This window comes from Acanthochromis polyacanthus, chromosome 2, assembly GCF_021347895.1.
Source record: "Acanthochromis polyacanthus isolate Apoly-LR-REF ecotype Palm Island chromosome 2, KAUST_Apoly_ChrSc, whole genome shotgun sequence".
In the NCBI taxonomy this organism is placed as follows: domain Eukaryota; kingdom Metazoa; phylum Chordata; class Actinopteri; family Pomacentridae; genus Acanthochromis; species Acanthochromis polyacanthus.
Genome location: NC_067114.1, coordinates 39,605,712 through 39,621,095, shown reverse-complemented (window position 1 = coordinate 39,621,095; position 15,384 = coordinate 39,605,712). Strand labels below are relative to the sequence as shown.

The following is a 15,384-nucleotide window of genomic DNA, read 5'->3' as shown; positions in this document are numbered from 1 at the left end:
TTGTCATGTTTGAATGCAGTGGAACGAGGAGATTAAAACTGATTTGGAAAAGAGATGTCACTTCAATCCCACTTATTAGTTGGAAACGTCACACTTGTTGAGCTTTAATTTTTTTTACTTTGCTCAGTTGCTCTCCTTAACCAACCTTTACCTTTTAGCTGCATCTATCAGTATTAAAACTACATTGTTACACTGTAAGCTGTCCTCTGGCTCCATCTGCTGGCTAACAACGCATTCAGTTCTTCTGTACTTAATTTTCATTTACCCGGTTAAAGGATAAGTCTTCTTTATTTTTTCTTACTGTCGCCACATCCTAAGAAGTGGCCTGATTGACTGTTTATACAAAACTATAAAAGATAGATCTTTTTCCTCTGTCACAGAGCTCCATTAATGCTCCAAAAACAGTCATAAAAACATCAATGAGCCACACTGTTGCACTGACAGACACATAATCCATGGTAGATATTACACCACTGTGGATCAATCCACCACTGAAAATAGTCCAACTTCAAGTGTCCAGCTGTTCTAGGAGTTATAACTGTTTATTCATGAGCTATTTTGAGTTTACATCTGTGCAGTGTTTCTCATCAGTACAGTTAAATTTATATTCAGTTGTACTGTATCGATGAAGGCATTGTTCAGTTTTTATTGATTTTAGCTCAACTTTTAATACTCGTCAGCTATACTTACTATTAGACAAACTGGAACAGTTGAATGTAAATTGTGTATTGTCATATTTTTCTTTTTCAATCAACAGAGTCCAACAAGTTAAAGTAAACAAGTAACATCTGGCCCCAAGCTTACTAGTTTAGGGGTGTGTAAGCTCTCCAGTTGTCTTCACTTTATAAAACAATGGATGTTTGAGCAAAAACACCTTAAAATTATATTGTGAAAATGTCTGATGACACCATTTATTACTGCAAAGAGATCAAAACACATCATTTTGTCACTCTGAAATCAAACAGTCTGTGGATTTGAGGAGACGATATTCAATTTAAAGGTAATTATTGATCATAGTCTCGGTCTTATTCACAACGTACATATAAATCCGGTTCATTTATATAAATATTTTGGTGTAACCTTTGCTTTAGCCTGCAGAAGAGGATGCATTTTTTGATAGGGCTCAGACTCTATAGTCTAAGCAATAAACCTTTTAGAAGGTATAATTTAATAAAGCAGACATGTAAAGAAAACTGTCAGCACGGTCAGATAAGAACTACTTTCAATCTCTATACAAAAAAAAAAAATCTGCATTGAGGAAGGCATAGAAGAATCTGTAAGATATGAATCACATTCTGAATCTAAAATCTGAGGTGTAAAACATCAGACAGAAGGTTCAAGATGCCAAAGAAGAAACTGAACTGATCTGAAAATGCATTCATGCCGTCCGACATCAAAATATTACATATGAACATGTAGAACTCTGATTTCACTGGGTTTCACAAAGAGTGGCTTGAGTATTTATTAGTGTGTTTTTTATCCATATTCATGTGTTTATAGTCACAACAACTCTTTAACATTTAAAATTACTGTTCTTCTATTACTTTTTATTGTCTGTAACTTTTTTGTGGGTGAAATTAGGCACTTTTTTATTCTCCAAGTACTTTTGTGATGACGTTGCTGACAAAAGCACAGTGTGATTCAGTGGCTTTGAGCCAAAAACAAGTTTTCCAGTGGTACAATAAAGTGTATGTATATATGCATCTCTCTATGCAAGAAAAAATTAACACATTTAAATTAAAACTGGCATCCTGACTAAAACTCATATTAGCTGAATTTCTCCATGTTGGAATCCGTCCTCAAAAACCTGAAATGCAAAATTATCTTTTTCAATTTGATGTATTTTCATTGTTTAATGCTGACATATTTAGCCGTTACATTGTAATTCCAGAAAAACATAATTAAAGTGGCTGGTTTAGTGGAATTAAATATTTGATTCAAGATCAAGGACACATTTTTTCCTGCATAAATTGAGCACAATATTTGAAGAAACTAGAGGCTTATAAATAAAATATGTGCATTATGGCATATAGTACTTACAGATCAACATGACAGTCATCTCTAGAAAGTATTCTATTGCACATAAAACTCAGCAAACAGAAGTATATCTTGAACATTTTCTTTTTGCAAAGAAAAATAGACCCCAGTGTGATTTTTCCACATTATTGCTCTTCATCACTTACCTGCTTTTTTAATGACATTTAACTGACAATCATTGATCAGTTGTATTGTATTTCCATTGCAGCAGTTCCAGATTTGTCAGTCTGTGAGTTTCCACTGATCAGTGATATCAGTTTCAAGACAAGAATCTCAGGAAAACATGAGCAAAAATAAGTCAGTTAGATGTTATCCTGCAGTTTGGGTGTTTGAGTGCAGTGAATAGAGTCAAACCTCCAGCTGTGGTGAAGTTAAATCCTCTCATTCTTCGGTTTTTGTCACAGTCTGCAGAGAAAAGTAAACACAGGTTGCATGAAGCTAATGATGAGGATTGCACTTGGTCACTTAAACGCTCAAAATTGTAGGAAAGTGTGCTCAACCGCACATCATTTAACTGTCAATGTGCACCAGAAGCTGATATATGATGTAACATGTCTCATATTTAAGTCTCTACTGATCATTCTTATGGAACTAAATTTGTGCTACAAATCTGAAAAAATGCTCTTGTCTCTTTATAAGAATTTTCGTATCTTTGTCTCATAATTTGTATGCACTTGCACAATTTCAGAGATTACTTCTAAAGAGATTGTTGAAAGAAGAACATGAAATAGTAAGAAACAAAGACTCTGTATCGAAGATCTTTGCAGGTTTGTAAAGGATCAGTACAAAAATCCAGGAATGAACAACAATTAGCAGTTTTACATGGGACTGTGTGTCTGACGGTTTCTCGGCTGGGTTGCCTATGAAGCTGTTTGAAACAAGCAGCAGATTTCTAAAGTATGCCTGACTCTGCAAACAAAACAAATACTCACTTTCTTAGCGCCGGCCGCCATCAGAGCCTCCAGCTCCTGAGTCCAGCCGAGGGCATCGACCAGAACCTGCACACCGCTGACCACGTCTCCCAGCTGCACGACGTCCTGAGGCCGGCGGCTCCAGGCAAACGGTCCCACCAAGTCCCTGTTGATGAGAAGACGGGGAACAGAACCTCGCACAGCTCCGGCCAGACTGGCAAAGGGCTCCACCTGCAGGGCAAAGAGGGAGCAGATGTTGAATTCATCTTTAAAAATAACTCTGTAAAACACTTAACTATCAAGAACTGCGTCAGTAAAATAATTTAGCTGTGTTTTCACATCAAATCTTCAAACATTTCTGGTGGTTACTCTAGTCTTTACACTTTTGCACAAATTACACAGGCACAAACTTTTCACAACATATTTTGCGCAATACATCGCAAAACTACACAGAATGATTGTATTGTGGTGGCTGCTGGATCCAACATTTGTGGCATTTGTGTCTCTATATATTTTAAATTTCACCCTGTCCAATCTTCAACCATCATCCCTCACCACAACCTTTTCAAATATTTACAAGAACCCCTCCTGAGTTTGATGGTGCCCACCTCCAGTGAAGTTCCCATGATGATCAGAAGATCTGCCAGTGGGAAGTCTGTGAGGTATTTGAAGAAGTGACGTGGAAGCTCCTCCCCAAAAAACACGATGTCGGGTTTTACGACGCCCTTACAGGTGGGACACTTGGGGACCGTCCCGCTCATCACATCTGGCTAATGAGACACAAAATGTAAAATCACTTTGTGTAGATTGTTGAGTTCACACTAATCTTTAAATGTTCAACAGGTGCAAAGGAATTTCAAATCATGCAAAAGAAAAGGCTGAAATCCTGCAAATACAACTTTCCTCAGGGATCCGCTAAACTAAGTGTTAAAAATAAGGGCAAATTCTCTTCTAAAACAACTAGTTTTAAGAGATACCTTAAAATGATCTATGAGAACTCAACAACACACCATCTGTAAACAGCAGAAGTATAATAGCAAGAACTAGTTGCATCTTTCAAACCACTATTCAGCTGCCATTCAGTTTATCTTTAACTCTGAACAGTTTTGAAACCACATCTGAAAATACAGACTTGCAGGAGGTGCATTGAGTTAAAAAAACAAATGAATCTGTGCTGTAATAAAAGCAAAAGCCAAAATTTGATGCTTCCAGTGTTTCAAGAACGACTTTTAGAGGTTTTACTTGGTCATACTTCATAGAAAATTAAAAATCTTTCAACTTTGGACAGTTGGTCGGAAGAAATAAGATGTTTGAAGGCATCATTATGGCTTTGAGGAAACTGTGATGGACATTTTTTTAATTTCCTGATGTCTGTAGATAAAAAGAATAATTAATAATGTTCTCTGAAAAACTCCAGTTTAATTTAAAGGCCCTGATGTGCAGTTCAAGCTCTGAGTTGCGATTATGCTGTTAAAAGTTCTGTTCCTGAATATGGTTAGTGTTTGGGTTGTGACTCACTCTGAGGTCTTCGCTCTCGTATTTCCTCAGGCATGCAGTGCAGGTGGCCGTGGCGAACGTCCCGTGGGCCTCCACCAGCATCGCCGGAGGAATCCCTGCCACTTACAAACACAACAACACAAGCTTCAAATGACAGCACAGTCTTACCGGCAAAAAAAGAGCTGGCAGAGTCTGTTCTTTTTTTATTGTTCTTATTAATCACACTACTTCCATTGTTCTTTTTTATTCTTATTAATCATAATATTTGCATTATTCATCTTTATTTTAGTTAATCACACTATTGCTAAATATACAGGGTGGGCCATAAGTTTCCATAAATAGGAAAATGTATAATGTAGGAACGTATCACCAACACTATTACAAGCATAACTTCAGCTGTGCTAATGCAAGTTCATCAGCAGTGGGAAACACGTATTACTATGCACTTTAGAAACAATGGTAATCATATAGAGCACATTATATAAATAAAAACGGTTGTCCAGCATAAAATGTTTAAACTTACGGCTCACCCTGTATGCTTTCTTTATTCCTCAATATTTCTGTTAAACCTAATACTTGCTTAATACTGAGCTGCAGATCTCTTTGTCGAGGTCTATGTGAGGATTTACTGTTTCTGACATTCCCATCGTACATGCTGCTACTTTAAACATTCCTGTTAAGCCGCATTTCGTAATAACGGTGCATTTTGTAATAAACATCCAAAATGTAATAACTTTGTCGTTTCATTTTGTAATAAAGCCGCATTTCGTAATAAACTGCCGCATTTTGTAATAAACTGACCCAACGCATTTTGTAAAAAAATTTTGCCGCATTACGTAATAAGTTATTACATTTTGAGAAAATTATTACAAAATGCACTTGCAATCTTTTGATTTTCTGGAAAAAGTAATAACATGGTGCATTATGTAATAAGGTATTATTATTGTACGTTAAACAATAAACTAATAGATGAGTGACCTTTATTGATTTGTATCTATGTTTTCTTGTAGTTATTTGGCCTAATAAAGCTGTGTATGGCAGAATACGCCAAAGATAATATATTTTCCTTAATATTTTTTCTAAGTCACTGATTTGCTATTTCTTTCAAAAATATGTAGCCTATATTTTTTAATGTTTTATAATATTTTCTTTAACTATTTACTTTAATAATTCAGACATTTTTCTGACATAGCCTTCCATTTTTACTTCTTGGTACTAATTATTATTATTATTATTATTATCATTATCATTTTTACTTGAGTACATTCAAAATATTTATAAATATCTGACTTTTCTACCCACCTTTGTGCAAAGTCAATGCACTACTTGTATACTGAACAGAATTAAAGCGCAGCCGTCTACGCACAGCTGAAACCAAAGCCTGGGATGGCAAACAAATCTCACTGCACAACAGCGCTTAAGTTCAGTTAACTCATGCTTTTGGTGCCTTTTACGTGATAAGTTTTAGCATTATGGATCGAAAAGAACTTTTTTTCCGTCAAAAGTAACATACATAAGCGTAATTTTGGAAACTTGTCAAAAACGTGCCTACTTTACTATCTTTTCATTTGTTTCTATTGTTAAGGCAATCATCAAAGTGTAATAAAATGTCCTTTGAGTAATCAATAAAAGAATTTGAATGTCTAGATGATTTGTTACACATTATTACTCCTTAGCTGATTTTTACTCATATACATATTTTAAAGGCACTGCAAGCTGAACACTGAAATTGATACCATCAAGGGCGTCAGTTTGTTTTTAAAAGTGGGGGGGATGGAGACCACAGCACTTTGAGAAAATGTCGAAGAACGGCGGCAAAATATCACAAGTTGGACTCGAACTCACAACCACCGCACCAAAGGCGGAGGCTCAACCTGTTGAGTTATTGGTACATGCAGGTAGAAGGGTCTGTGGGCCGCTAAAGTACCAATTCTCCCGGGCCGAAATTTTGCCCCTGCACGCCTCTGGTCGGAGCTTCCACTTGGCACGGGCACAAATTTAGTATCTGCACGTTTTTTTTAACCTCACGAAGGTGTGCTGCGTGTCTGTGCAACTCTCGGCCGAGTGCGGATGGTGCGTTCAGGAGCGTCGGAATTTTCTATACTACTGAAAATAACTGGGTTTACAACGGCTTACATGTGAAGAATTTGAATGTGTTGGAGACAAAATGACCCCTGACAAAAAGTGGGGGGGACACATCCCCACCGTCCCCCCACTAAACTGACGCCTATGGATACCATACATATAAGTAGCATGACACTGACACTAAGGTAACCCGCGTAAAGAAGGGCTAAATAACCATTGTTATTCATTTCTGATCATTAGTTATTTCCACCTTACATTTATAAGTACTGCGGGTTTTATTTTGAAAACCGAAACTTTATTTTGGATAAGACAGGAAGTAGTGCGCTAAAATATTCCACATAGCTTAACTTTCTGTTTCCGCCATGAGGAATGAAAACGAGAGAAAGAGGTATGAAAACCTGCTCGTCTTGCAGAAATAAACACTAAATTATTTAGTCGATTATATAAACTGATTGAAATTGCATTTTAGAGGTTGGAGAACCGTCGAAGACGCACTTTTAATTGTCCTGCCTTCTCCTAATGACAACCACCTGCTTGGTAAGTCAGCTTCTGCTTGTTTCCTAATGAGTGTGTATATGCAAATACCACGAGGTGACAATGCTGCAGTGTAATGCACATTTTATGTTTTTTTTTTTAATGCAATACTAAAAAGAATTTATTTGATGGTTTGACTTGAAAATTCATATTAGTCTGTCCTGTATCGCTAAAATAAGATATAAAATAAGACATTGAGAGACTTTTACAATGTATAGTGCCTACAGGGTTTCTGTACGGCATTAAAAAGCATTAATAGTCATTAAGTTGATTTTGCAAAAATTAAGGCCTTAAATGGCATTAAAAATCATTAAATTTGATTCTCAATGGCATTAAAAATTCTTTCTGCAGTTTTCAAGAAAAATATTTCGTCAGATATGTGCATCTGCGTAAACAGTTGCCAAAAGCTGCATGTTTTTAAAGTGGCTGGCAGGCTGGACCAGGTGGAGGAGAGCTGGGAAGTGGGGAAATGCAAAAACCAGCAAAAATAGCTCAAAAACGTGGATTTCGGAGAATGACTACAGCCTGTGGTCAGTGGTGGTTTCCGGATTCAGAAATAGTTAAATGTAGGGACAGTTGTCATATAAAAATCATCACTTACAAAAAAAAAAAAACAAACCCGTGTAATTTGTCGAGTTTGCAGTCGTGGCATTAAAATTTTTACAGTATAGCATTAAAAAGCATTAAATTTGACTTGCTGTTGTCCGCAGAAACCCTGGCCTAGTCACCTTCCCTATATGTGACTGAAGGTTAAAACCATACACTTTGAATGAATGTCACTGGATGATACTGCATTAGAACCTGGACTATAGAGCTGTTTTGTAAATACAGGTCATGTCTTAATTGATGCCTGGAAACTGTGAAGCTCCAGCCCTTGCGTTCAACAAGGTTGACCAGCGATCCTGTTGATGGCGAGCCTCCCAGTCGAACTTTGAGCCTCCACCACACCATTCAGAGGATCCTGTGGTAGGATTGTGTCAGTCCCACTGACCAACACTGATGAGAGCGTACTTGGATACTTTCCTGTGACTTGACTACTCCCTTGACTTATTGACCTTAACTTTGATTGGATCCACAACGAACCAGTTCCACAGGAATACTTTAAATGGACATTTTATGTTTTTTTTTGTCAGTTTATTGGGCCTATAGGTATTGTACTGTAATTATGTTGTGCACTGTCTAAATAGTTTTCTAAAACTGAAAGTTCACAATAACAGCATATACCTGTGTCCAGCGGTTATTGCTATTACTCCTAGCTCCTATGAACCTAGGTAGTGACGTGTACATACTCAGAAGTGGGTTACACTAATATCATTTATTGTGTAATTAATGTATGGAAGAGCTCGAACTGAAAAGGCAAGCAGAAATCTGTTGTTCTAAAAACCAAATTCTGCATAGTTTGATGTTTTTTAGCCTGTGAGTGTGGAGGAGGTAAGAGACAAGCTTGACTGAAAATTCCAATGAGTAGAATCTGCTAAAACACACTGAAAGCGTTGAATTAGTGTTTGTGATGTCGTTTATTCTGCAGAGTGGTCAAATTAGAGGGTAAAAGCGCTAAAACCAAAAAGACTTGTGATAAGAACAAAAAAGTAACGAATAAAAGAGAAGAATAAAACAGTTGTGATAAAAGTAAAAGACAAAAAGAGTTTTTTGACTAAAAGTAAAAGAGACGTGTTTTTACTAAAGATCATCATTTGTGGCATAAAAGAGTGATAGCTACCGAGACAGTGAGTTTTGACTCCATCTAGTGGTTGTTTCAAGGAAGAACAAGTACGGGAAGTTGGAATTCATTCTGACCCGGCGTCTGCAGACAAATCTGAGAAACAATTTGGTCTAAAACAAAAAACACACAGACGCCACAACATGTATGGGAAGTGGATAGTGATAGGAGGGTTATCAGTAATCACATTACTGATAGTCCTACTACTTCCTTCAAGGAGGAGTGAAACTGATTGGACCACCCACACTCACAATATAGAGAAACGCAGTAGCTCTAACAAACCTGCTCAATATGGGGCCAAACTGACTATTGAGATAACAAAAGGAGAGACCACAACTGTAACCTTTGACCTGTGCTCAGTGATAGAATGTGGATCAAATCAAATTGATTGGAAGGGCTATGATGTGTATATGTGTCCATTTGTGTGGGGGGTACCTACAAACAATCCCTGGTGTGGTACATGGGATATGGTGTGGTGGAATTCAGGTCCAAACAGTTACACAAACTCTCAGTCAGGAGAATTTGGTAAATTACAACGCAATGTGAATCTGGTTCGTGGTCTAGTGACGAGGGATAACAGCTACCAAAATCCTATAATCTTGACCATTAGGGACATTGAAAAGTCCCCCTTTGCAAGATCACCTAACAATGATGGGAATGATTTCTACCTCATCTTAGGAGTAGACGTGAGCGGAAATGACCCAATGAGCCTAATTAGGGTCAGTCTGAAGGAACCAAATGAAACGAGTTCCCAAGGCAAAGATCAATCCACACTTACCTATGTAAATGTTACCTCAACTGAAGATGTAGTGCAGGTTGAGACAGGGTATGGGGCAAAGAATGCATGGCTCGATTGGGTCCACTATGCTGCACGCTCACTTGACATAACTGATTGCATTCTTTGCTCTACTGCCAGGCCGACACCTTATACAACGCCTGCTCCTCTGCTATATCATTCAGACCGACAAGGCTTTGACTGCATGCTTGCTTTACATATGTATACAGAACCTACTAACTGCATTGCTCTGAGTTCTCTCTTCCCAGTAACCTCCAATAATGCTATGCTTCCAGTCTTCCAGCCTCAAGAGGGAAATTACACCTGCCTGACACGCCAGGCTTCTAAATCAGTGGGTGAGATACAAAACAGTTGGTGTGGAGTGATTTTAGATGTTACCACTTGGTCTAACATGACTAGGCTTGCCATTTCCAGGGCTGACTTGTACTGGTACTGTGGAGGATTGAAACTACTAAATACCCTGCCCCGAAAATGGTCAGGTACGTGTACTATTGTACGCTTGGCTATTCCCCTCACCATGATAGGTCACAGGAACAGGTCTGCCCTGAAAAGTCCCACACATCCCACACGGAAGGCACGCTCCACATCTAGTTTTGATCTCCCCACAAATTCTCCCACTTACATTGCTGCAATTGGTATCCCCAGAGGTGTTCCAGATGAGTATAAATTGGCTAACCCTATTGCAAACAGTTTTGAATCAATTCTCCCACAGACCACCACTAACAACAATGTAGAGCGTATAAATTATGTGCATTACAATGCACAACGATTGGCTAATCCCAGAGGAGATGCAGTAGCCAGACTCCCTGGACAGCTCTCGTCAACTTCTCCTATGTGTGGTGAGAATAGGATGGCTCAAGACATGCTTTTGGCTGAGAAAGGCGGAGTATGTGCTATGTTTGGTTCTTCCTGCTGCACTTTTATTCCCGATAACACAGGTCCGGGTGGCTCGGTGACGAGAGCCCTGGACGGCCTCAGGAGCCTGTCAGATAAGATGGCAAGACACTCCGGGACCACAGACCCTTCTGGAGACTGGCTCTATAAAATCTTTGGGGAGTATAAAGCTTTGTTTCTCTCACTAATGATTTCCATTGCTGTGATATTAACTTGTGGATGTTGCTCCATCCTATGCCTGCGCAAGCTGATTAACCGTCAGATTACTGCTGCATTGACCAGGGAAGCTCTTCCTCCTCCCGACCAGATGTCTTCCTTAACAAAGGCAACAGACATCTCACGTGTTGATCTAGATGATGCTCTGAAGCAAATGGAGGACGTTAACCTTGATTCCTCTGTGAAAAGCTCTGCTGTATGAAGTAACATCAGGCAAAAGGAGGAAAGGAAGCTAGATTTTGATTCACACTGTAAACAGTGTGACAGGAGGGATTGTTAGTGTTGGGATTTATTATTTTTACTACTATCAAATATACAATCATTTATTAATGTTTTACAACTGATCAATGTTATCCTTTTACTACTATTTTACTACTAATGAATATGTAATCCACTTAGACACACACATTGCATTGTGCGCTAAATAAAGGGGTTGTATTGACCTGTGAATGAATGGGAGGGTCTCAAACATTATCTCACAACATGTTAATTGGGGTAAAACGGAGTTGAATAGCACCAGGTCAAACAGAGGGTAAAGCACACCAGCTTACACTCAACACACATCAGACACACAAACATGCACTGCAGACACACATTGTCTCATGCATGCTCGCTGCACGCTCACACACACCAGCTGCTTCTCATTGAAGGCCACACTTGCTTTCAGAACATCATGTGAAAGAAAATAAAACTCACAAAGCGCATACGATTGGAGACATGCTTCACCCAAATCAATGAGAGCACCGTCATGCAACTTTAACAGGAAGACTACAAGTGACCATTTAGGACTGTGCCCTTAGGCTATGGCTAATAACAAAGACACTAAGACACCTGTTAATCTTTCATAGTAGGGAGGGTTTCCCCTTCTCTTACAGGTTGTCAGGAACTGATGATTAATTGGAGGATCGAATGGCGAGAAGATGTGGTCATGTCTGTCCACCAGCGAGAGAGAGCCAAGTCTAAACCACGGCTCATCTCCATCAGTTTTTGACCAATGAGATTGTAGCACATTTCATAAATACACACTGTATACTCAATATTGAGACGCCTGCAGATTAACACCTTTGTTATCTATAGTCCTCTGAGCAGTGTTGGTCCTTGATATCAAGCTACTTGTAGCAGAATAAACAGTTTTAATTGAGAGAAGTTGTTTGTTTTCAATCTCAAAAATAGAACACACTCAACATTAGGGTCTGTTATTTTTTATTGTTCTTATTAACTATACTACTTCCATTATTCTTCATTATTCTTTTTAATCATAATATTTGCATTATCCCTCATTATTCTTGCTAATCACACTATTGCTAAATATATGCTTGCTTTATTCCTCAGTATTCTTGTTAAACATAATACTGAGCTGCACATCTCTTCTTCAAGGCCTATGTAAGGATTTACTGTTTCTGATATTCCTACATACATGCTGTTACTTTAAACATTCCTGTTGAACATTCAGATAGCCCCATAGTGCTAATAAAAATGAGTTGTGTTGACCTGTGCAGGAGAGAGGGCCACAAACAATATCCCACACGGATAGATTTGGGGTGAATCAAAATCAAAGGAGACAGGTCTGGAGAGGGGAAAACACACCTGCTTACATTCACTACACCCACTGACGTACATGTCTGATACACACATCAACACACACGCTACGCTTACACACATATACTCACACACTCACATTCAAGTGCTGAAAACCACTCCAAATAACAAGAACATCAAGTGAGAACAAAAGCTACTATGTTAAGAACTAATGGATGACCTTAACTGGACTGGAGTTGGTGTGCGTTAGGATTTATTTTTTTAAAGGCACTGCTAGCTTAACACTGAAATTGATACCATGTATATATAAGTAGTATAACACTGATACTAATATCATTTGTTGTGTAATTAATGTATGAGTTGTGTTGACCTGAATAGAAAGACAGCATCAGTCCCAGGCTCTGAAGGACTGAATACATGATGGACACAATCAGGGGCAGGTCAAGCTGGATAGTTTTCACACATACACACACACCAAAAAGATAGGAGAGATTTGGCTTTGCTTCACACTACATTCCTATTTCCTTATAAGATAACAACTAATTGCACTGAAACTGCTATCTCAAGGTTGTTCAAGGGTGGAAACCATCATAGTCCTCCCTATGAGACACCTGCCTCCTCCCTATGAGATACCACCAGTAGCTGCATCACATCACAGCTAACAAAGGAATGGACTGACATGGAGAGGAAGAGGGTTCCAGGAGGGTTCTTTTTACAGGGCATGGTTCTTGGAGACTGAATGAATCGTGTGCCAATAAGAGATATGGACATATCTGTGCACCAACTGATGGGAAAACTAAGTCTAAACCATGGTTTATCCCCACCTTTAGCCAATTACATCTTAATATTTGAATTATATGTTTATGATATGTAGCTAATCACATTTCACCATACTGTATAAGATGTTCTGTTCGTATCAGACTTTGTCCTTTTCTGGCAGCCTGTTCTAAACAGAAAAGGTCCTTGTACAACATTTTTTGAGACACAGATATTAGAAAATAACTTGTTTTCTATCTCAAAAAGTGAATATGCTCAACAGAGGTAAACACATACGTCTCTCCAGTCCGTCGATGTTCTGCGTGTACATCCTAAGCAGCTGATCCTTCTCATGAAGCAGACGCACAAAGTAGTGCGTCAGGTTGGGCTGGTAGTTTCCTGGATACAGTTCTTTAGCCAGGGCGAAGAAGGGATTAGGGTTTCGGTGGAAAAAGCCAATCTCGAATATGGCCTCAGCGTAAGGTAGGTCATACTGCTGCAGGTTGTCATAGAGACCGCTACCTGGAGACCTGTGAGCAGACAAACGCTCACCTGTTGATTGAGGCTCATATTTACAGTGTTGTGTGTACAGAAAAATACCAACAATTCACACCACATGTAAGCTTTTTACCTGAAATCAGGGATACCACTGGGAGTGCTGATCCCGGCTCCAGCCATCACAACAACCCTCTTGTACTGCTTCTCTTGGATCTTCTTGGCAATGTCCTCAAGAGTCTGCTGTTTGTCAAATGCACCACCGCCACTGGAGAAAAATCCTCGGGTCCCAGTGCATCGGAATAAGTGAATTTGTCTGTGAAGACGCAAAACTTTGTGGTCATATTGTTTTTTTGCACATAAATATTAAATACAGGAGTCCACGAGAGGCTCACTCCAACCACCTGAGTTATAACATTCACAATATTCAGTTTACTTGTTAGTAGATTTTTCACTTTTTTAAAATCAGATCCCATGTCTACTATATGTTTCACAGTTTCAGTGCTTCACTATCACTAAAAAGCAGAAGCTTTATGCACCACCTATTCATTTACAAATGCTAAATGCAGCTACAAAAGAGCTGCCAATATTGGTTGATCAATTGGTTACCAGAAAATTACATCTCTAAAGTGTTTTTTAAATCTTCTACACCTGTAAACCAAATGACTTTGGATTTTGGGATATGTTTGGGAAAATATAATGATAATTCAACACAATTTTTAAGACAATTTTCAAGTAAAATTGCCAAAACCTTGGTGGCTCCAGTGTTTCAAACATTATACAAGAGGCTTTTTGTTGTTATATTTTGTAATGATCTGAAAATGTTCAGGATGTAAACGTTTGGTCAGATGATGTCACCTTGGGCTTTGGGATGCACTGATGGCTAATTTTTACAAATTTCTGACAGTGTATAGGTTAAACAACTAATCGCTTACTTGAGAAAATAATCAACAGCTTAACTGACACTGAAAGAATTTCTTATATGTAACTATTATTATCAGAATAATTGGAGATTGGCTTTTTATTACAACATCAATTAGCTGATTAACCATCGCTCTCCTTTGTCTGTAAGCTTTCAGTTACGTGTCAAAAACTGCACAGCTTTACAGACACCTATCTGGTAATACCCAGATCATATCTGACGCTGCAGTGTCAGGCTCTTGCTGTCAGGTTATCTGTGTGACCATGGAGGTGAAGTTACCTGAACAGAGGTGCTGCACCTTCAGCTGGAAACAAAGTCCTCGGACCAAAACCTATAAAAACATGCATGTGTCAAAATCTTTAGCACAAACACTGTTTCTGCTACTTAATTACAACTCTGTTTGTATACTAACCATTTGCAAAGATCGTCCTATTTACACCAGAACACAAACTCCGATACAAACAGCAAAGTCTGACAGGTGACATGAGTGAGGAGGTCACTAAAGAAGCCATAAGAACAACCTGGGTCTGAAGATTAAACTGTTATTAGACGTTCACTGCATGACTCCTGTTAACACCGCTACACACGCCGATACCGAAACATCTATACGACTCGCTGGCATATTTTCTGTACTTAAAATAACCTAAAAATAATAAATATTGACAGTTTGCCTGCTGAATTGAATGTTGTTGTCCTCTGACCTCCTTCTGACACAGTCAAAGGTACCGTAATATACAATATAGCCGAACTTCAGCTACATAAACCGTTAGCTATGTAGCTTTATCATCTATTTTGTTGAACTGTCCACCGCTTATTCCTGAAAAAATCCAGGTGAACGAAAAATACTAATCCTTAAGAGCCAAGGAATCGACTTTACAGAGATGCAAACGTTTGATAGCATAAACTGTCTTTAAACTGTTGGAAATCTACCGCTTTAAAGAAGCTAAAGAAAACGCCCCCTTCATTTCCCATCATTCTTTGC

The 15,384-nt window shown here is 38.6% G+C and overlaps 2 protein-coding genes across 2 annotated transcripts; one reads left to right on the top strand and one right to left on the bottom strand.

The window, feature by feature from the left end:
- Window positions 1–721: 721 nt before the first annotated feature.
- On the bottom strand, window positions 722–15,382 carry sirt3 (sirtuin 3). The gene is made up of 8 exons (XM_022212761.2): window positions 14,815–15,382; window positions 14,682–14,733; window positions 13,617–13,796; window positions 13,283–13,515; window positions 4,467–4,567; window positions 3,557–3,718; window positions 2,970–3,179; window positions 722–2,442 (listed from the first exon to the last, which is right to left on the bottom strand). The coding sequence occupies exons 1-8, from the start codon at window positions 14,912–14,914 to the stop codon at window positions 2,419–2,421; spliced, it is 1,062 nt and encodes a 353-aa protein (XP_022068453.2). The 5' UTR covers window positions 14,915–15,382; the 3' UTR covers window positions 722–2,418.
- LOC110964136 (uncharacterized) lies at window positions 6,796–11,836 on the top strand. The gene is made up of 3 exons (XM_022212760.2): window positions 6,796–6,918; window positions 7,000–7,067; window positions 7,896–11,836. The coding sequence occupies exon 3, from the start codon at window positions 8,928–8,930 to the stop codon at window positions 10,890–10,892; it is 1,965 nt and encodes a 654-aa protein (XP_022068452.2). The 5' UTR covers window positions 6,796–6,918; window positions 7,000–7,067; window positions 7,896–8,927; the 3' UTR covers window positions 10,893–11,836.
- Window positions 15,383–15,384: the final 2 nt, after the last annotated feature.

Excerpts from the sequence above, each read along its gene's own strand:
- LOC110964136 (XM_022212760.2), top strand. The coding sequence starts at position 8,928 with ATGTATGGGAAGTGGATAGTGATAGGAGGGTTATCAGTAATCACATTA.
- sirt3 (XM_022212761.2), bottom strand. The coding sequence starts at position 14,914 with ATGGCTTCTTTAGTGACCTCCTCACTCATGTCACCTGTCAGACTTTGC. Across the intron at positions 14,734-14,814 it reads TAGGACGATCTTTGCAAATG|GTTTTGGTCCGAGGACTTTG; the intron begins GTTAGTATACAA and ends ATGTTTTTATAG. Across the intron at positions 3,719-4,466 it reads ACGAGAGCGAAGACCTCAGA|CCAGATGTGATGAGCGGGAC; the intron begins GTGAGTCACAAC and ends GTGTCTCATTAG.